Here is a 20,768-nt window from a genome sequence, read left to right as displayed (position 1 = left end):
CCTCCCCAGAGTGGGCACAGTGCTCCCCGTTAACTCTTGGGGTTGACGCAGCAGATCTGAACCCTGCATTTAATAAGCTGATTCCCAGTGCCAGGACTCTTCTTGAGCCTTGGTCATTGTCATGTTTTTGTCCTTCCATTCTTGAAGGGGACCTGACGTCGGGGAGGTGCTACCGTGACAGGCAAGTGAATTGGATTTGAGTGCAGGACTGCCATTGGCCCCGGATGCCCTGGGAGACCTTGACCTTTATAAGCCAGGTCTTTCCCAGGTCTGTTTGACTGAGGCACTGGCCAGAAGGGGATTACGGCTAGGTGAGAAGTGAGGCAGAGCATGGCTTCTTTCACTAGCCCAAAAAGAGCCAGAATGGCTTTCTAGCCAGAACAGAAGCAGTTGCTTAAATTTACATTCACTCTGAGCTGATCGGGGCCAAAATGACGACCTTGTGGGGCTGCCTAGGCAGTTGAGGGCCCTCTCCCCCGGTCCTGATCTGTCACGGCTCTGGGGGAGAAGGGGAGGCAGCTGGCCTTGCTTGTCATGGTGTCTCCTCCCTGAGGTCATAGTCAAATTCCAGATTGAAGGACAAACAGTAACAGTGGTTGGCCAATCAGCGAGAGCCAGAGGGATGTGGGCTTAAAGTCTGGTCTTTATGAAAGGATGGTCGGGTCCACACTTAACAGGGGAAGGATGGATGCTGAAACTCACCCCAGACCTTTGTTTTACATGAGGGAAAAGGGGAAAGATGACCAGACTCACAGCATATGGTTTTCTGGGGGAAAACGTCCATTAAGTCCAAAGATAGGCTTTAAACCCAGCGGCACAAAGCTGTAATTGGCACGTTCAGTCCAATTTGATGAGCCTCAATTTGCTTAGCTCCAAAAGAGGGACTAGTACCTGTGCTGGAGTATTAGAAGTAAAAGCAGGTAAGAAGGTGTTTTGTAGCTGGAGCACAAGGCACTTGTAGGCTTCCAGGTCTGCTGAGGCAGGCTGCAAGGGTTTTAACATGGGAAGGAGGTGGGTGGGTTTGAAAATATCTGATTAAGGGCCTGGCTAGACCACCCATTTTGAGTACTCTGGAAGGCCAGTGAGAGTCACTTCATATTCCTGTGGTGTCGATTGGCGCTTGCTGCTAATGAAGCCAAGGTCATGTACTTACTGCAGATATTCAGCTCCAGCCCCAGCTGGAGCGTTTCACAAGCACATTCATGAATGTGTGCTTGGATAACCTGGTATGGCAGCAACTTAGTAGGACCCCCTTCCAGCTCCCCCCCCTCACAAGCCCATGTTTGACAGAGAAAAGCAAGGGATCTCTTCCTCCCCCCCCCCCCCCCCCCCCCCCCCCCCCGGGGTCTAGACTTAGAAGTTGTGTATCATTTTTCTCTATGCAGCAACCCTGTGGGTAGTAGATTTCTTTCAAAGAAGATCGCTTCCTAGCTGTGGGACCCTGGGCAAGTCACTTAACCCCAGTTGCCTCAGCAAAAAAAAATTGCTTCCTTATGATAGGATCTGGCGTTAGGTACCATGGGAAAGCAGAGGAGGAGATAATCCCTGCTTTAAAGAAATTAGTTGGGAAACAAGACCGATATGTATGCATCAGTTGGAGAGTAACATTGAAAGAAGGCAACCTCTCTGGTTATAGCTTTGCTGGGAGTTAGAAGGGATCTCAAAGGTTACTACCCTGTATCTGGCCAAGAATCCTCTTTGTGACATTAAGTATCTGTGATACTCCAAGCAGCTTCCACTGGAGGCCCGCAGTAAGAAGCTAACATCTGTAGCAACTGGGTTTTTTTTTTTTTTGTCTGCCATATCGCTGAGTTCTGCCCTCATGTCTTCACCCAGTCTGTAGTAGTTAGGTTGGCTTTTTCAACCCAAATGTAAAGTTTTATTTTCATTGCAATTAAATTTCAATTTACTGTTGTAGCAAAATTCCATCCCAAATTGGCCCTTCATTTTGACCTGTCGAGATCTTTTTGGGTCCTGATTCTAACCCAGCTGATAACACTCCCTGCCAACGTGGTGGCAAGTACCAAGTGCCAGCCTTTTGTAAAAATGTCAAATAGCGGAAGGTCTGACCTTCCACTAGAAACTTCCCTTCCAGCCTTGTTTGAGCAGGTCATTCATTGCACAGGAACTGAGGCAAACAGGATAACAGCTAGGAACTCGTGGGGATGACCCCCTCTGACTCCAGGCTGGGTTCTCTAGCCCTTGTGCCACCTGGTGGGTGATGCCCCACAGAAGTGAGGGTGAGGTTTAGTCTCAGAGCCTACTACTCTCAAATAATTTTTTCATTACTCTTGTTCAAAATCAACAACTATTTCCAGCTATATACAGGAACAGTAAAAGGATGCATATGAAATTGTGAATTTCCTGTAAGTTTGTAATTTTTTTTTCAAATTTACATAATAAATTCAACACAGTTTGAAAGTTGTTCTGCTTATCTATGTTTAACCTCTTTCCGTGCTCTGCATATTTTCAAAATGCTTCAGTGGCCTTTATTTCCTTTTTTTTTTTTTAATGGCACTATCACTAGTCCTTCCCAGCATCCTTCCCCCCACATATATATGTGTGTGTATATATATTTTTTTTTTTCCAAAAAATTTAAAAAAAAATTTTTTTTTTCCCCAAAGGAAAGATAAACTCACACATTGGTGACATGAGGCCATGTGATTTTTTTGTATTGATAAACTACTTCCCTCAGAAACCAATAAAAGGTTTGCAGATGTTGCCCTCCGAAAAATAAAGGCGTCTTAGCTGTACTTTTTGTTCACCAGGATCTTATTAAAATCATTGACAGTGACCCTGCTATTATATCTACCTGTTCTTTTTAGTACTCCTTTAGTAATGGTAGCTTTGGTGACAAGTTCCCACACATATCAGTAACTTTAAGTATCTTATATTTATGGAACAGGTAATCCGTGCAATGGATAGAGTACTGGATCTAGATTCAAGGAGACCTTAATTCAGATTTGACATTAGGCGCTAGTTCAGTGATGCAAGGCAGGTTACTTCTATTTGCCTCAGTTTCCTCTTCTGTAAATTGGAGATAATACCTCCCAGATTAGATAAAATAATAGTTGTAAAGCACTTAGCACAGTGCCTCATTTGTAAAAAGGGTTATATTAATGTTAACTTATTCATTCTATTGAGGCCATTTCTTAGAATTTCATACTTGAGAGTTTCCTTTTTTTGAGCTAGTTACCCTTGCAATCACCATTGGATTCTACCTATCCTTTCCTTAACTCTTTGAAATCTGATGTAGCACCTAGAGATAGCTATCAGACTGCCTAGATTTCATCCTTTTACCTCTTATTACAAGTTCAGTGACAAAGTGGCCATTTATCTTCAAAAGTTTTTGTCTATTTTCTTTGGTTTTGAACAGTTTCATGCTCTGATAATTTGCTTCTGATGTCACTTTTTATGTCCATATCATGTTGAGCTTTTCTAGGTATACTTACTATACATACTGATACAGTATGAGATGTTGGTCTATATTAATTCCTGCCCTTCTACTTTCTGGTTTCTCAGATATTTTTTATTGAATAGGGAGTTCTTGTTCCAATAATTAAGATCTTTGGATTTAGCTAAAACTAGGCTACTGTGTTCATTTGCTTCCATATATTATGTAATTTTTAATCTTTCTGATTTAATTTTTTCCCTCACCCCTATCCTAATGGATCCCTTGCTCTACAGTGTATATCATAAGAATATTGCTGCTTTTCCTTCGTTAATTCTAACCCATGGTTCACCATGCTTTGCATCTTGGGTTCCTAGATTTATTCACAAAAGCTTTGTCCATCTCTCTGTTTCTCTTTCTCTTGAAGTCAGTTAAATGGCTTGCCCATGATCACGCAGCTAGTAAGTGTCTGAAGTCAGATTTGAACAGATTTCAGGGCTGGTGCTCTATCCACTAGTGTCACCTAGCTGCCCTAACATGCCTTTAATATGTGTTGTTATTCCATCCTCACTCAACCCCCCTTTTATTATTAAAGCTTTTTATTTACAAGACATATGCATGGGTAATTTTTCAGTAAAGCCTTCTCTTCCAACTTTTCCTCTCATTCCCTCCTCCCCCTCCCTTAGATGGCAGGCCATCTAATACATGTTAGGTATGTTTAAATATATTCAACCCCTTTTAAAATCTATTCTGTGCCTTTTCACCAAGAGATACCCTGTTCCAGTGCTACCCCACCAAACTGGGTTTTTGAATTAATTCATCCTCTTTACTACCCATATCACTTAATTGCATCCATTACCATTATCCCTGGCATCATTCTCACCTCATTTTAAAATGACTATCTTAAAGGCAGGTGAGTGGTACAGCGGATGGACTGCTGGACCAGAAGTCAGGAAAACATCTTCCCGAGTTCAGATCAGACCTCAGACACTGTCTGTGACCTCACGCAAAGCACTTCATTCTGCTTGTCTCAGCTTCCTCATCTCTAAAATGAGCTGGAGAAGGGAATGACAAACCAACCCAGTGTCTTTGCCAAGAATAGTCCCCAATGGGGTCACAGAGTGTTGAACATGACTGAAAAGGCTGAACAACCACCTGGAGATCCCTTCCGCCTCTAAGAAATTTATCTTCCAAGGATCAAAAGCTGATAGTCTCTGTTCTGTGTGTCTTATGGTGCCTTCCATCTCTGAAGTTCTATGTGGGGGCTGAGCACCTTGTTCCCTAGTTGTCGGGGACTCACATTGGTAGTGTGGGTGTCTGGGATTTTTACTTTCCCCAAGCCATCCAGAGCAATGAGGTGATGATGATGCAGTGCTTTGGATGTCAGAAGACCCAGGTCCAAATGCCACCTGGAATACCCATCCCCTGTGGAACCTCAGGCAACTGTCTTCTCAGCCAGGAAATACAGAGGTGGGACAAGAATTGGGCTCCCAGCCTCCCTGCCTTCTATAGGATGGACCTTCCTGTGGTCTGTTCCCTCCCCCCAAGACCATCTCCCATTTCTGCTATGTGAGCCCCACAGAGTGGGGTTCTTGCTCTTTGTATCTATCCCCCGGGGCCTGGCATTGACCATGCTCACAGATCTAGAGCTGGAAGAAGCTTCCCTTTTATAGATGAGGACACTGGAACCCAGGGTGAGGATCCAGGTCACCTGGGCACAGGGCAAGACTGGCAGCATGGTTCTGGGACTTCCCCCGCCACACAGCCCACTCACTTAGCTTCAGCGCCTCTTCCAGCTCTCATTTCTCTGCTCCTATCCCCAATGCAAAGCTGCTGGCTTTGCGTGGCCCTGGTGGTCCCAGCCGCCCTTGGTAGAGACCGCCTGATGCTTCCAGCCCATCGATAAGGCCCTGACCTCGTCCTGATGGAGTTCCCCAAAGAAAGGCCACCTCCAGCCCCTCGGCCCACACTTTTTTCCTGGCTCTGTCTGAATTGCACATTCCCAGCTCGGATTCTCACATTTTTAAAAAAAAATTAGTCAAGGACAGCATTTTGACAATCCGGTCAACAGCCTGAAATTTATATCACTTCTAAGAAGGGAGATACCCAGCCCAAAAATAGAACAGAAAGAGCCCTTTGAAAGGGCCTCCCCTGACTTTCAGACTTCTGGTCTCCCAGGGTCCCAAAGGATGGACTCTGCATTGTCAATTCAAGGTCGCCTCCATTGGGAAGAGATAGCCATCCCTCCCTCCCTCGCAAACAGTCTGCAGAAGGCATTTCTGCCCCCTTCATCTCATAAAAGCCCCAGTTAGCCCAAGGCTCGGCCACAGCCAGCCCAAGATGAAGGGGTCCCTTCTGGGTTTGCTCCTGCTGCTGCCAGCGATGTTTGCCGTGCTGAGAGGAGCGCCCCCCAAGAAGGGGCAGTCAGATGCCCCTACCGAGCTGCCCCCGGCTCTGCTCAGGAGCCCCATGGCCCAGGGCCAGAGGAAGGAGAGGTCAGAGAGTGCACCTGGTGGGCCTTCATCCTTCAAGAGCCAGAAGACCCCTGGGAGTCAGGCCCACCTCTCTTGGCCCTTGTTTGCTCAGGACAGCGGCACCTCAGATCTGTGGACTGGGCCCCAGCCCCACCCTTGGCCCTTGGGGGGCCTGAAAAACCCAGTGTGCTGGGTAAAAGTGGGCAGGGGTGATGATGGGGTCCCAGGCTCCCTCCAGGTGGTGGGTGCTCTGAGTGGCTATGAGAGGGGCTTTGTGGAAGTGCTGAGACAGGCCCGCTGGGACAGCCAAGACTTGGCCACCTTTGGCATCTGCCCCTCAGGGGGCACAGAAGTTGCCCACCTCTCTCTGCAGCGTTTGGGGGCCCGGCTGGTAGAGCCGGGCGGGTGGACTCTGGTGGTTCTACACCTAGAAGAAGGTAGGTGGGCCCCATATCCAGCACATCCTTGGGGAAAGGTGCGGAGGATGTTCTAGGGGGTCAGCAGCCAGCCTCAGAGGCTTCTGGGAAGCATTTTGGGTCCTTGGGTCCTGAGGGAGGGGATGGTCCAGGATGCAGAAGGCCAGCCTGGGGGGGGGGGGGTGGCTCTTGGTTAACCAGCCACCAGCTCGCTTCTTGGGTCCCAGAATGCTGGGGGTTTGAGATCAGAGGCCTATGGCCCGATTCCTAGTTCTCCCACATCTCTGGGCCCCTGGGGGGGAGGTTGTCTTATCCTTCAGCTTTTGGCTTCTAACCCCAGCCCTACATCCGATAGATGTGATTCGTGGGGGGCTTTGTCCATTGTCTCTGATGGCTTGAGGACTCTCCACGTTTCTAAGACTTGGGGCTTTAGAAGGGATTCATGGGGCCTTGGGTGGGTGGGCCAGGGAGGACGGCTTGATGAAGTCTGGGCTTCAGGCCCAGGGTCTGGCTTGCCAGAGCAGCTGCCCAGGGAGTTGGCCGCCTGGAATTGTCCACGGTTGCCCTAGGGTTGGTCTCCCCTCCTAAGTAGCCCCAAGTAGTTCTTGTCTCTGAGGGCAAGGGCCGGCCCGGCAACCAGGTTCTAACCTGGGTTCTGTGAGATGTCAGGGTTCTGTGAACCTGGATAGAGGGGAGAAAGTGCATCTTTATTTTTGCTGATCTCTAATTGAAATGTAACATTTCCTTCAAAGAATATTTTTTTTTTAAGGAAAACATTGTTTTTAGAAGGGGTCCATAGCCTTTAGTGCACACCAGAGGAGTTCATGACACAGAAAGAGGGTCAGCAGATCTGTTTTTAAGGCTCTTGCAGGGGAAAGCTCACCCCCATCCGGCTGGGGCTCAGCTGACCCCTCAGTGTTGGGGTTGTTCAGCTTCAGAGCCGGCTGCTTCGGCAGAGGAAGGGCCCTGGCTTGTCAGGGAAACCCTCGCTGAGTTTGCAGGTCCCAGGCGTAGGGTCTGGACCCAGAAGCCGGAAGAGGCTCTCCCAGCGCCCCCACAAAGCCCTTAATGGGGAAGGCTTCCTTGCTGAAGGGCCTCGGGAGCTTGGAGCTCCCTTAATTCAGCCCTTTCTCAAAGAAGTTGAAACCTGAAAAGGGGGGAGTCCTCTGTCAAAAGGAAGGATCCAGATAATGAAAAGAAAATGGAAATAGTAGAGAATGACTCTCATCTCCTACCAGGGCACCCTGCGACTTGTTTGCAGGAGCTGCGGAGAGCACTGAGGGACTGGCTCAGGGTCTCGCAGCCATTGTGTGGGGCTTGAACCCAGTCCTTGGGGTCCTGAGGTCAGTTGGCTGCCCCTGAGACCATGCTGTCTCTCAAAACATCTGGTCCTTGATTTTTTATTTTTTAATTTTAGCACTGTTTCCCACTGGGTACCGGACCCCTTCCCAGTGCCACTGGGTGGGTGCCAGGGAGGGGGCTGAGGCTGGATCCACGAAGCGCAGTGAAGGCCAAGTCTTTTTTCCTGGTCCTCAGTTGTGGTTTGGGATCTGTTTGGGGTTTGGGGGTCTTGTTTTTGGTTTTGTCTGCGTCAGGACAGAATTTTTATCCCCGTGGTAGAGATATAGGATTTAAAATTCAGGTCTAGTGATTTGTTCTAGGGAAAGCTGAGACAGACACGGGTCCTAGATTTTGCCCAACAGGCCCCGCTCCCCAGAGGGAGAATAAGAGCTGGGCTGGGAAGGGATGTGCAGAATGGACCACCTGGTTTTTTTGCAAGGTCCAGAGCCTCTCTTCTGCCTGCTAATGGGCGAGCTGCCCCGGAGGTGGCCACTGGATCTTCCAGACCCCTGGGGGGGGGGGGAGGCAGGGAGACCTGGCTCTGAGGTTCCAAGAGGCAGCGGAGAGCTCCCAGGGACCCCCTGGGGGGGAGGGGAGCTGGTGGGCCCAGGCAGCTGGCCTGGGACTCGGGAGCTCTGTGGGTGGGCCTGTTTCTCTAGGCCAGCTGGTGACTTGGGACAAACTGCTTCGTCTCACTGGGCCCCATCTGTAAAATGGACCCCTTCTAATCCTAAATTCCTCGCAGCCTAAGGTGTGTAAGGATCGTTGGGGGGGAAAGATGGAGCTAAAGGGTTAGAATCCATTCTTCAACGGCAGAGGCTCAGATCACAGACTTAGAGGTCATCTCATTTTACAGTTGGGGCAACGGAGGCCCCTGTGCCCAAGCTAGCAAAGGAACAGATCTGGAATTTGAGCTGAGGGCCTCCTTCCAACCCCCCCCCCATTGTGTAGGAGGCCCCCCTTTTCTCTCTGGCCGGGAGGCCCTCCCGACAGGCCTCTTGCCAGGACACCCGTGGTCCCCCTCCCTCACTCCCGCCCCTGTCCTGCAGTGACGTGGGAGCCAGAGCTGAGCCTGTGGTTCCAGGAGCCCCCGCCAGCACTTGAAGCAGGCGGCGCCCCGGAGCTGGCCCTGCTGGTGCTGTATCCCAGGCCCGGAGAGGGAGCCCGGCCCGGGCAGGAGTTCGGGGTCACTGGAGCAGGGCTGCAACCGCAGCAGGTACAGACTCGGAGCGAGAGACTCGGGGCAAACGGGTGGGACGTTTTGACCTTTGAACCCACGTGGGGGATCCTAGCTATCTGAGCCTCCAGAAAAAACCCTGCGAAAGGGGGCCCTGGGAAGGGAAGGGGGGCCCTGGCAAGGAGAGAACGGCTTGCTGCTGGCGGGACTTCTTGGGGGCCGGAGTCAGGGGAAAGGCTGAGGAGAAGCCCCCCACCCCCTGTCCCCGTCCCATGGACATCCGGGCCCCTCCCAGGGCTTTGCAAGGGACCCTGGCCACCCTGGCCAGGGCAGAGCCGGGATGCCCCTCCCAGTTCTGGCTGGGATTCAGCGAGTCCTGAGGGGCTCCAGCCGCGGATCCCAGTTCCCCAACAAGTGCCCAAGGAGGGAGGGTCCTGGTTCCCAGGCCGCCCTCAGACTGGGAATGGCCCCGCCCCCACCCTCCCCAAGCAGGGTCCAGGGGTCTGGGTGCTGGGGAGGGGGGGGGGGAAGAAGCCCCCGGCCCTGGAGGCCTCCGAGGGGAGACGGGACGGCCGTCTGTCCCGGATCGCTGTTGGGGGGCGGCCCTTCCGGATCTGGGACGCGGGGAATTTTCCTCGGGGCTGGGGCTGGGGGCAGGAGTGGGCAACCGCGAGGGCGGCGCTTTTGTCTCCCCAGAGGCTCTGTCTCTCCGCGGACACGCGGTACTTGGTCCTGGCTGTGGACGGGCCGGCAGCCCCCGGGCTCTCCCTCGCTCTGCGGCCCCGGGGGGGAGCCGGTAAGGAGGTTCAGGATCCGGGGAGACTGGGGGGCTTTCAGGCCCAGGGAGGGGGGGGGGGGGAGCCGGGCGGGCCCCGGGAGGCGGAGCCCGGCCTGAGCCCCTCCCCGTGTGCCGCTGCAGGCCCCTCTCTGGCCACCCCGGAGCTCCAGGCCCTGCTCTTCGGTCCCGACCCCAAGTGCTTCACGCGGATGACGCCCGTCCTGCTCCTGCTGCGGGGGCGCGGCTCGGGGGCCGAGCCCCGCCCCAGTCCTCTTCCGGCCGAGGGCCGCCTAGATTCGGCGCCGTACCCCCTGCCCAGGTGTGGGGGGGGGGGGCCTCGCGGAGGGGGCGGGGCCCTGGGGAGGAGGGGCCCCTCGGGAAGGGGGCGGGGCCTCGTGGAGGGGGAGGAGCCTCGGGGAGAGGGCGGGACCCTTCGGGAGGGGCCTAGGGGAGGGGCCTCGGCAGAGGGGGCGGGACCCTTCGGGAGGGGAGGGTCCTCGGGGAGGGGGCAGGGGGCCCTTGGGGAGCGGCGGGCCTCCCGGACCCAGGGGCCCGCCAGCTGGGTGGCAGAGCTGGGGCACCCGGCAGGCTGTGGGGTCCCCCCAGCCTTGTGCCTTCCCTTGTCCGCAGGCCCTCCCCGCTGCCGCCTGTCACGGCCTCTCCGAGTTCCGCAGACCCGTTCCTGGAGACCCTGACCCGCCTGGTGCGAGGAGTCCTGGGCCCTCCCTCCAGCCCCCGCCCGCTGCCTCTGGCCTTGGACCCCGCGGCCCTGGAGGCCCTCCCCCACCGGGTGTTCAACCTCTCGGACCCGGCCACCTTGGAGCAGCTGGTGGAGTCGGAGGACCCCCTCCTGCTCCTCTTCCCCGCCGGGAGCCCGGCCCTGCTGGAGGGCCTGGCGGGACGGTGGCCGGCCCCCGAGGGCCCAGCCCAGCGCCTGGCCGGCAAGCTGCCGGCCGTGGCCCGGGAACTGCTGAGCCTGCCGGCCCTGCAGCCCCACGCCGAGCTCCTGCACCGGCTCCTGGCCCTCTGCGCGGCCCCCCGCAACGGCAGCAGCGCGGCCGAGGCCCCGGGCGGCCCGCTGCGGGCGCTGCTGCTGCTCAAGGCCCTGCAGAGCCTCAAGGCCGAGTGGCGCGAGCGCAGGAAGGCGTCCCGGGCCCTGCGCAGCGCCCGGCTTGGGGGGGACGGGCCGTGCCGGCTTCAGGAGCTGAGCGTGGACCTGCGCGCGGAGCAGTCGGTGCTCATCCCCGAGACTTACATGGCCAACAACTGCCAGGGGCCCTGCCACTGGCCGCAGTCCGACCGGAGCCCCAACTACAACAACCACGTGGTGCTGCTGCTGAAGATGCGCGAGAGGGGCGAGCCTCTGGGCCGGCCGCCCTGCTGCGTGCCCACCGCCTACGCCGGGAAGACTCTCATCAGCCTCTCCGAGGAGGGCCTCAGTGCCCGCCTCATGCCCAACATGGTGGCCACCGAGTGCGGCTGCCGGTAGGCTCAGCCGCCCAGGCCCGTCCTCCCCAGCCTCGCTGCGGACGTGGCCCGGCCCCGCTGCGCCCCATCTGCCCGATCGGAACCTTCTCCGGACTCCGGGCGGGCTGTCCCTCGCCCCCACGGTCCGGCCGGTCCGCAGCAGCCCCGAAGATGAGCATCATCTCTGCAGCTGCCGGCTCCCTGACAGTCCTCCCCCGGCCCCCAGGGAAGGCCTCGGGGCTCAGACCCTGCCTGCCCTCATCCCCCTCCCCGCCCCCTGCCCCCACTGAGCCGCCGCCCAAGGCAGGCAGGGACCGAGAGGGCCTGGGCAGGGAGGGCTGCCCCGGGCACGGACTGGGCCTGAGGGAGCCCAGGGCACTGGTGTCGGTGGGAGGTGGTGCCCAGAGCTGGTGGGGTGGCACCCCGGGGGCTTTGTGCTCAGGAACACCTGGGCCCCCAAAGCCCTGCCCCAGATTTATTCTCACCACCTGCAACCTTGTCCAATAAAGTACAGATTCGGCTGATGCCTTTGGCCAGTCACAGGGCAGGGAAGAGGGGGCGAAGCTGGCAGCGAGGACCTCCCAACCCTCTCTGGGCCTGTGGTCTGGAGTGGGGGAGGGGGTGCAGGAGGAGAGAGGAAGGGGGAAGGAGAGAAGAAAGAAGGGGAGAAGGAAGAGAGAGGGAGGGAGGGAAGGAGAGAGACAGAGAGAGGGAAAGAGAGAGACTTCTCCCCAAGTGCCCTGCCCCCCCCCCCCCCCCCCCCCCCCCCCCCACCTTGCCCTGCTCCCAGCATGGCCATCTCCTGGAAGCTCACTTTTCCTTGGAAAAAGGGCCCTTCCTCCTGCCCCCATGCTGGAAGACCTGGCTCTCCTCCTCTCAAAGGCAAAGGGAGGGCTCTGTGGCCCTGGGAGAGGCCCTGGGCCCTGGACTGACCTTAGGGAGCAGGCTCCCAGCCTCTGCCCCTCCCCTCCCCACAAAGGCTTTCTTTTGCATTAGTTTTGTTTGTACAAAAACTTTTCAATTTGATATAATCAAAATTTTCTATTTTGTGGTGATGATCTGTAATTCTTCCTTGGTTACAAATTCCTTCCTCCTCCACAGGTCTGAGAGGTAAACTATCCTATGCTCTTCCAATTTATTTATAATCTCATTCTTTATGTCTAGGTCATGAGTCCATTTTGACCTTATCTTGGTATATGGTGTTAAGTGTGGGTCAATACCTGGCTTCTGCCATACTAATTTCCAATTTTCCCAGCAGTTTTTGTCAAATAGTGAGTTTCTTATCCCAAAAACTGGGGTCTTTGGGTTTGCCAAACACTAGATTATTAAAGTTATTGGCTGTTCTGTCCTTTGAACCTAATCTATTCCACTGATCTATTTCTTAGCCAATAACAAATGGTTTTGGTGACCTCTGCTTTATAATTTAATTTTAGATCTGGTACAGCTAGGCCACCTTCATTTGATTTTTTTTTTTCATTAATTCCCTTGAAAGTCTTGACCTTTTGTTCCTCCAGATGAACTTTGTTATTTTTTCTAGGTCATTAAAATAGTTTTTTGGAAGTCTGATTGGTATAGCACTAAATAAATAGATTAATTTAGTTAGTATTGTCATCTTTATTATAGTAGCTCGCCCAATCCAAGAGCACTTAATATTTTTCCAGTTGGTTAGATCAGACTTAATTTGTGTGGAAAGTGTTTTGTAGTTTTGCTCATAAAGTTTCTGATTTTCCCTTGGCAGATAGATTCCTAAATATTTTATACTATCAGTAGTTACTTTAAATGAAATTTCTCTTTGTAACTGTTGGATTTTGTTAGTGATATATAAGAATGCTGATGACTTATGTGGGTTTATTTTGCATCCTGCAATTTTGCTAAAGTTGTGGATTATTTCTAATAACTTTTTAGTAGAATCTCTGGGGTTCTCTAAGTATACCATCATATCATCTGCAAAGAGTGATAATTTGGTTTCCTCATGACCTACTCTAATTCCTTTAATCTCTTTCTCAACTCTTATTGCCAAAGCTAGCATTTCTAATACAATATTAAATAGTAACGGTGATAGTGGGCAACCTTGTTTCACTCTTGATCTTATTTGGGAATGGTTCCAGTTTATCTATCATATGTAATGACATATGATGCTTACTGATGGTTTTAAAAATAGATGCTACTGATTATTTTAAGGAAAAGTCCATTTATTCCTATGCTTAAGTGTTTTTAATAGGAATGGATGTTGGATTTTATCAAATGCTTTTTCTGTATCTATTGAGACGATCATATGGTTTTTGTTAATTTGGTTATTAATATGGCCAATTATACTGATAGTTTTCCAAAGGCTTTCTTTTGAAGATAAGAAATGGGTGCTTTGTGCAGGCAGAGCCAGGTCTTGGCTAGGGCCTTTCCCAGGAGCCCCCAGGCTCCTAATCAGGCCAGAGCTCAGAGGGCACCAGTCAGCTCAGAGATGATCCTGTGCAGCCAAGGTCCAAGGAGGGGCTTTATTTTTAAATAATTACTAACATGGAGCAGTCTTGGGAGACTGGGGAAGGGCTGGGCAAGGGGGGTCCAGGGCTCATCTCTTGCCTTCCTGGCCAGCCTGGGGCCATGAAGGGGGGTGGAGGCTCTAGGGCCCCACTGGAGAGGCTGCACACCCAGGCTCTCCCCCTGGTCAGCCCCCAATAGTCACGGTCATCCCACTGGTGGTGAGATCTCATTTTCCAAAAAGGGAAACTGAGGTTCAGAGAGACTAAGTCACCCAGAAAGTAACTGGCCGAGCCAGGATGTAGACCAGGCGGGCAGCAGGAATCCCAGGGAGCGGGGCTGGGCCCCCTGGGGCGGGGCTGGCCCCCTTGGGCCTTCTCAGTCCCTGCGCTTCCCTTCTCGAAGCTTCTGTTTGGGGAAGAACCTCTCCCTGTCCTCGTGCTTCTGGCGCCCCCACTGCTCCTCCCTCTTGCCCCTGGGTCCGTCCCGGGCCTTCTTGGAGTCCTCCCGCCTGCCAGAGTGCCTGTGCTCCCGCTCCCAGGGCCGGCGGGGAGCCTCCTCGGGCTCTTCTCGCCGCGGCCTGGGCCCGTGGCTGCCCTCCTTCCTTTCCTTCCACGGGGGCTCGGCCTTCTCCTCCCGGGGGCCCTTCCGGTTTCTGGCCCTCTCCTCCTTCCTGGGCATCGGGGCCCCGGCCAGCTTCTCAGGCTTGGCTGGCTGGGAGCTCGGTGGGGGCTCCTTGGGTGGGATGGCTGCTTCCGGGGCTGGGGCCGGGCTCCCCTTGGCCTCTGCTTCCTGCTCTTTGGGGGAGGCCTCAGGTGTGTCCTTCACAGGGGGCTTGGGCCCCGGCGGGGGGACTGGCGCCGAGGCTTTGGCCCAGTCTTTGGGCTTGGGCTGTTTGAAGAACAAAGACCTTGGCTGAGCTTGTGGCTGGAGGGGGGCAGAGACCCTGGACAGGTCTGACCCTGGGATTGCCTCATGTGGAACAGGTGAGAGGAGGTCAGTGGAGGCCCAGGGGGGCAGCTTGTGGGCACTCAGGGCGGGGCCTCTCAATGTCCCAGCCTCCCCCCCAGGCCCTAGGGCCAGGATGAGCTTGGTCTCGGCTCCTGGGGACCAACAAGAGGCCCTGCAGTCGCTTGACATGAGGAAACTTCCATCAGACTCAGCCACCCCGTGGGGGCACAGCCATTTGACCCTCTCTTCACTGGGGAGTCTCCCCCTCCTTACCAGTTTGGGTTGGCTGTCCCTTGGGGTGCTGCTGCCTGGCCAGGCCCACAGGGCAGGGGCGGCCTCGGGGCCCTCGTCCTCCCCATCGATGACGTCTGAGGAAAGAGAAGCCCAGGGCTCGGTCACCCCCAAGCTGGCAGGGGCTCTTGGAGTTTACCCAATGGGACGCAGAGCAGGGGCTCCTAACAAATCGGGGGAAGCCCCTTTGTTTTCCCTTCCATGCCAGCCTGACTTGTTCCTGCTGCTCAGGGTCCCTCTCCCAGGGCCCCCACTTCAACGCGGGCAGTGCCCTAAGAACAGGGACCCTCAGAACTCCTGGGCTGGGACAGCTCTGACAGTAAAGGGAGAGGAGGTCAAGGCCTGGGGAAGGACCCCCCTCACACCCGGTCATTCACTCCAAGGCTCCCCACTTGAGTGAAGGAATAGAGCCTCAGGCCCAGCCACCGACTTGGGGGTCACAGCCCCTCCCTCTCCAGGGTCAGGTCTTCCACCATCTTGTCTTGGGAATGGGGTTGGTTTAGGGGAGGCTCAGGAAGAGTCCAGCCCCCTCCCCCCAGCGGGGAGGGGGCCGAGGGAGGGACTCGGGCCTGAAACAGACCCCCTCCGTCTGCTGCCCCTCTGCTGGGGGGGGCCGGCCCGGCTTACCCTGGAACACCTGGAAGGCCACGCTCAGGACGGCCATGACGGAGGCCAGCGCCAGGCACTTGTTGAGGGTGATCTCTCCCCAAGGCAGCTCGTCGGTCCCGGGCCCCACGGTCCGCGGCAGCTTCAGCTGGGGCTGGGACGGGGCCTTGCTTTTCTTCCTGGCCGGGGTGCTCTTGGAAGCTGGGGAGCCAGGGACCAGGAGTCAGAATAAGGCTGGGAAACACCTTAGGGACCACTGGGGCCACCCTCCTTCCACAGGTGGAGAAAGGGAGGCCCAGGGGCCAGGGGACTCGGCCCGGGTCACACACTAAGGGCGACTTTCCCCACTGCCCAGCTTTGCTTCTCAGAGGCAGCCGCCCTTTTCCAGACCCTTTAACAACCAAGGGCCTGCCCCTGCCCCTGGCCTTGTTCCCAGTCTTGCCCCTGCCTTTGCCCCCAGGCCCTGCCCCTGCCTTGCCCCCTGCCTTTGCCCCCAGGCTCTGTCCCCAGTCCTGTCTCTGGCCCTGCCGCTGCCCTTGCCCCTTGCCTTTGCCCCCTGCCTTTACCCCTTGCCTTTACCCCCAGGCCCTGTCCCCATCCTGTCTCTGGCCCTGCCCTTGGCCGGCCTGCTGCCCCGGGGCCTCACCTGCAGTGGTCTTCCCTCTCTCCTTCTCTGCCTTTGCCTTCGAGGGCCTGGCCCCCCGGGAACCTTCCCCATCCAGGGCCTGCTCCTCCTCCATCGGCCCCTAGCCCGGGAAGAAGAAGCTGGCAGAAAAGCCGCCCTGAGAAAGGGGTAACTGAATCCCCACAGAGCCTTGGCGTGTGAAGCCTCACAGCTGCTGGAGCTCAGCCCTTGAAGGGCCTCGGGCACCAGCTCCCAGACATTACCACTGGCTGCAAGGGCCAGGCTGAGCGCTGCCGGGAACACAAGGAGCTGATGGCCTGGCCTTCACGGCCTTCGAGCTCCATTCTGGGCTGCCCCGCTGTGCTCGGAGCATGGAGAATGCTGGGGAAAGGCTTGGAGGACTCGGTCTAAGAGGTGGCGGGGAAGGGAGGAAGGCAGCCAGGAGTGGGGCACGGCCTGGGCAAAGGCTCACAGGCAGGGCCAAGCAAGGAGGGCCAGTTTGGCTGGGGAAAGGGCAGTTGGGGAATAAATCTGGAAGAGGAGTCAAGGCCGCCAGGGCCACGCCAGGGTCCCTCCGAGCTCTGGCACTCTCAGCTCTGAGACTGCTCGGGCTGGGGACAGACATGGCTTTGGCGGCTGTGTGTGGCGGGGGGGGGGAACAGTGTCTGCGGTGATGTCCTCGAGCTGCTGTCCCCCAGCCTTGGTTGGGGACCTTCCTTTTGACTTTTGTCTTTTCACCCAAAAACCCTTTCTGTGGGCTACGTACCTGCGCTTGGCTGCTCACCTCGTCTCTACTTTCTGCCTGCTCATCACCTAGGGAGGACATTAGACGGTGGTAAATTGAGAGAGGGCCACTGCAGAGCAAGGCTACCACCACCCAGCCTGGGTCAGCCCCCTGCACCCCCCTCCTCTTCCTGTCCCAAATCCCCTCTCTCCATCCCACATTAAAGAACTGTTACTAGGGCAGCTGGGTGGCCCAGTAGATAGAGCACAAACCCTGAAGTCAGGAGGGCCCCGAGTTCAAACCTGGCCTCAGACACAGCCTAGCTGTGTGACTCTGGGCAAGTCACTTAACCCCAATTGCCTCAACAACGACAACAACAAAAAAATTTAAATTAAAAAAAAAACTGGTTCTACAATTTGGATCTATGCCCAAAGGTTTATCAAACTGCACCCTTTGATCCAGCAGTGTGTCTCTACTTGGTCTGGATCCCAAAGAGATCTTAAAGTAGAGAAAGGGACCTGTATGTGCACGAATGTTTGTGGCAGCCCTGTCTGTAGTGGCCAGAAACTGGAAACTGAGTGGATGCCCATCATTGGAGAATGACTGAATAAACTGTGGTATATAAATGTTATGGAATTTTATTGCTCTATAAGAAATGGTGAGGTCTTTCCCCCAAGATGACAACAAAGATGAAGAGGCCATTGCCCCCTCCAAGACAGAAGCCAAATCCAAGGCCTTGAAGGCCAAAAAGATGGTGTTGAAAGCCATCCAAAGGTCTGAACATCCCCCACCTTCCAGGGGCCTGACACTAAGACAGGAGGGCAGTCCTGGGAAAAGTGCCCCTGGGAGAACCAAGCTTGTCTTCTCCCCCCTGCCCCCCCGCCGTCATCCAGTTTCCCTTGACCACTGGGTCTGCTACGAAGAAGACTTAGGGCAACAGCCTTGTCTTATGGACATCAAGGCCAGCAGGGTTCAGATCCAGCAGGCCCTAAAGAAGCGGGACGGCCTGGCCGTGGCCGAGGTCAGCGCCTGCCCTGGCCTGCAGGAGAGAAGGCCTGCTGCTCCAGACTACGATGTTCTGGGTGGTGCCAACAAATTTGGAATCGTCTAACCCCGGCCCAGCTCTCCCACCTTACCTATGATAAAAAGCTTTCCAATATAAAGAAAAGAAAAAAGAAAAGGAACAATCAGCAGGATGATTTCAGAGAGGCCTGAGGGACTTCCATGAACTGATGCTGAGTAAAGTGATAAGAACCAAGAGAATATCGTGCAGGGCAGCAAGATTACATGATGATCACTGTGATGGCCTTGGGTGCTTTCCACAATGATCTGATTCAGGCCATTTCCAATAGCTTTGTGATGGAGAGAGCCATCTGCACCCAGAGACAGGACTATGGGGACTGAATGTGGATCAAAATATAGTATTTGCACCTTTTTTGTTGTTTGTTTGCTTTTTTTTTTTTTTTACTTGTGTTTTTCCCTTTTGATCTGATTTTTTTTTTTTTTTTTTTTTGCATAGGAAAATATGCTTAGAAGAATTGCATGTATTTAACCTGTATTGGATTGCTGCTACAGTGGGGATAAGGAAGGGAAATTTAGTTAAAGACATTCAGCATGAGCAGATAAACCAAGAGGGAAGATATTGATAACTGAAAGGAGTATAACCTCCACATCAGGTAAAAGAGTTCAGGCATCTCTTGTGAGAAACGACAGTTATGTTTCCAAAGAGAGGAAAACAGGAAGCCTGAAAATGCAAACAGTCCAAAGGAGGGAGCACGGGAGCTCCCGAAACGACTTGAAACCAGGTAAAACTGGACAGAACTAGACGTAAAGCAAAAAAAGCTGAAAGTGGGGCAAAGGTCATAGCTTGGCTAGAGGAGGAATGCTTAATTGCTTCATGAGTATGAACTTGTTCTCCCCAGGAGGAGCCGAGGCTCATTTTCATGGCCACAGAAGGTGTGGAGCAGGCCCGGGAGCATGGGAAGGGGTGGAGGCTGTGGGAGGATCAGGAGAGAACGTGAACTTTATCAGCCCAGTGGGGCAAAGATGAGGGAGGGGCTCTGTGGCTGGGAGAGGAGAGCTCAGACTTTGCTCCAGACTCCATTTTGAGTCTCACCCCCACTTCCGCAGGACCTCGCTCCTCCTGAGTTTATTTACTGCTCCATTATTGGGGTTCAGAATTTTGTTTCCAACATTATGAACAAATAATGCGAGAAAATGAATAGACATCTGATGGATTCCCAAGAAACTGCAGCAGGAATCACTGATCGCAGACAAAGTGAAACTTCAAGGTTCAATTTCAACAATATTCAATTTCAATCAATATTCCAAAGTTTAATTTTCTGGGTAGTTCCCAGGTTTAGAATGTAAGACCCTCAGCCAATGAGGGTGAGGGTCTGTGCTGGGAGGGGCATTTGTATTAGGGACTATTTAAACTGTTAAACCTGTCTCCAAGATGCCTGCTTTCTTATACAAGAAAGTATAATTTGTTTTGCTCCTAGAGATATCTCCAGCTTTTTTTATTGTATGGGGGTCACTCACCATTCTAAGCCACATAATAGTGTTTTGTTTTTCCTTTTTAATTTTCCTTTTTCTGTCTTTGTTTTTTAAAAAAATTTTATTTAGTTTTAAATAAATATTCAAAAGAACAACAACACAGCAGGATGTTACCAAATGGTTTAAAAGAGAATTAAGAAATCTGAAAGCAAAATTTATGACCTGCAGAGAAGAAATAATTGGCAGAAAAGAAAGACTTGAAATTGTAGTCATCCTAAAGAAACGAAAGAGAAAATAACTGATTGATTGGGAATGCAAATACATAGAAGTGAAGGAGAAAGTGAAAGAAGAGAGGCAAAAAGCCTTTACATTCAAAGGAAACGATCTCCATACAAGCAAAAGACTGATTTCAAGTTCAGGATACATGCAGCCGACATAAGAATTCAAAAACCACACTATTAACTCCAAGACACATGGTAGTTAAATTTAATAATCACTGACAACAAATTCTGCAAGCAACCAGGCCCTCATATATTAAGGAAAGGAAGTTGAATTACACAAGACTATTTGGCATCCATCAGACACCCCCGCTGGGTATGGAATAATGTGTTCTAATGAGCAACCTAGAGTAACGTAAGCTGAAAACCTGAGCCTAACCATTAATGGGGGGAAAAAAGAACATTCAATAAACAGGAGGCATTTGAAGCTTTCCTCAAAGAAAACCAGATCTGAACAAATTATTTGTTGTTCAAAAACCTCAGACAACAGAAACACAAGAAAGAAACAAAAACTACAACCAAGGACAACAAAAGAATAACAAAAGACCATCAAGAGGTTTCTTTCTAAAAGTACAAGAGCAGACAAGGGTAAAAGCAGAAGTGGAAAAGAAGTGATGGTGGAGAGATGGGCCCCAAATGTGAAGGGCTGCCCTTCCCAACACCCTGCCCTCAAGTGAGTCAGTGTTTCTGTGGGACCAGATTCAGAATGGGAGAGTGCATGACAGGGGGGAGGAGAGGTAACAAGTGAAGTGCCTTGATCAAGGCCAAGGAGAAAAAAATCCTAGTCTGTCAAGAAGAGATGCTACAGGAGAATGGTGAGGATGCAGAGGGAAGCATCAAAACAGAGAGAAAAAGGAAATCTTGTTTCAGGAGTGGGGCAGGGTAACACTAGCAGAGAAGAAGAGAGATCCAGGGAGAGGGGGGTTGAATCTGCAAATATCTGGCACTGAGGGACCCCATATCCTGACTCAGGAGAAGGGGAATCTGAGCCCTCGGGGCAAATGATACCAGGAAGAGTGGAGACCATAGCGCTAGAGTAGAGATTTCATAGCATTAGGAATAAAAAAAATGATAAAGGTTAATAATGAACTGCACAGAGACGTAGAAAAATGTCTTGTGAATGGTATTATGAAATATTCCTTGTAAAACCTGCAGGAACTGAGATTTCTAAGAATGAGGCACAATTCTAAAAGGGGACCAGATTGGGGGGCAGGATCAACTAGGCAACAATTTAGAAACTTTTGTTGTTAGCATTCAGTTGAGTCCAACTCTCTGTGA

The 20,768-nt window shown here is 53.1% G+C and overlaps 2 protein-coding genes across 10 annotated transcripts in view; one reads left to right on the top strand and one right to left on the bottom strand.

Annotated features, from left to right (window-relative positions):
* The first annotated feature begins 5,447 nt into the window (after positions 1 to 5,447).
* AMH (anti-Mullerian hormone) lies at positions 5,448 to 11,148 on the top strand. Its single transcript, XM_031948104.1, has 5 exons — positions 5,448 to 6,302; positions 8,672 to 8,838; positions 9,496 to 9,595; positions 9,719 to 9,896; positions 10,208 to 11,148. Exons 1-5 carry the CDS (start codon positions 5,732 to 5,734, stop codon positions 11,064 to 11,066), a joined length of 1,875 nt encoding a protein of 624 aa, XP_031803964.1. The 5' UTR covers positions 5,448 to 5,731; the 3' UTR covers positions 11,067 to 11,148.
* Positions 11,149 to 13,338: 2,190 nt separating this feature from the next.
* Positions 13,339 to 20,768, bottom strand: part of JSRP1 (junctional sarcoplasmic reticulum protein 1) — an 85,013-nt gene continuing 77,583 nt past the window's right edge. For 7 of the 9 annotated variants that reach the window (XM_031948101.1, XM_031948097.1, XM_031948099.1 and 4 more), the window contains 5 exons: positions 16,759 to 16,805; positions 16,014 to 16,113; positions 15,389 to 15,568; positions 14,744 to 14,838; positions 13,339 to 14,410 (listed from right to left, as the gene is read on the bottom strand). In XM_031948101.1, the coding sequence (XP_031803961.1) occupies positions 13,898 to 14,410; positions 14,744 to 14,838; positions 15,389 to 15,568; positions 16,014 to 16,113; positions 16,759 to 16,805 (935 nt within the window). In that variant the 3' untranslated portion in view covers positions 13,339 to 13,897. Of the gene's footprint in view, positions 14,411 to 14,743; positions 14,839 to 15,388; positions 15,569 to 16,013; positions 16,133 to 16,758; positions 16,806 to 20,768 lie in introns of those variants that run through there. The other 2 variants (XM_031948103.1, XM_012542207.3) reach the window with 2 other exon arrangements.

The sequence above is a fragment of the Sarcophilus harrisii genome, chromosome 1 (genome assembly GCF_902635505.1).
Source record: "Sarcophilus harrisii chromosome 1, mSarHar1.11, whole genome shotgun sequence".
Taxonomy (NCBI): Eukaryota; Metazoa; Chordata; class Mammalia; order Dasyuromorphia; family Dasyuridae; genus Sarcophilus; species Sarcophilus harrisii.
The sequence above is the reverse complement of the archived record's forward strand: the minus strand, read 5'-3'. Positions and strand labels throughout refer to the sequence as shown.

Coding starts and splice junctions, on each gene's coding strand:
- AMH (XM_031948104.1), top strand. CDS start 5,732: ATGAAGGGGTCCCTTCTGGGTTTGCTCCTGCTGCTGCCAGCGATGTTT. Junction 8,839..9,495: donor CAGGGCTGCAACCGCAGCAG/GTACAGACTCGG, acceptor TTGTCTCCCCAG/AGGCTCTGTCTCTCCGCGGA. Junction 9,897..10,207: donor GCGCCGTACCCCCTGCCCAG/GTGTGGGGGGGG, acceptor CCTTGTCCGCAG/GCCCTCCCCGCTGCCGCCTG.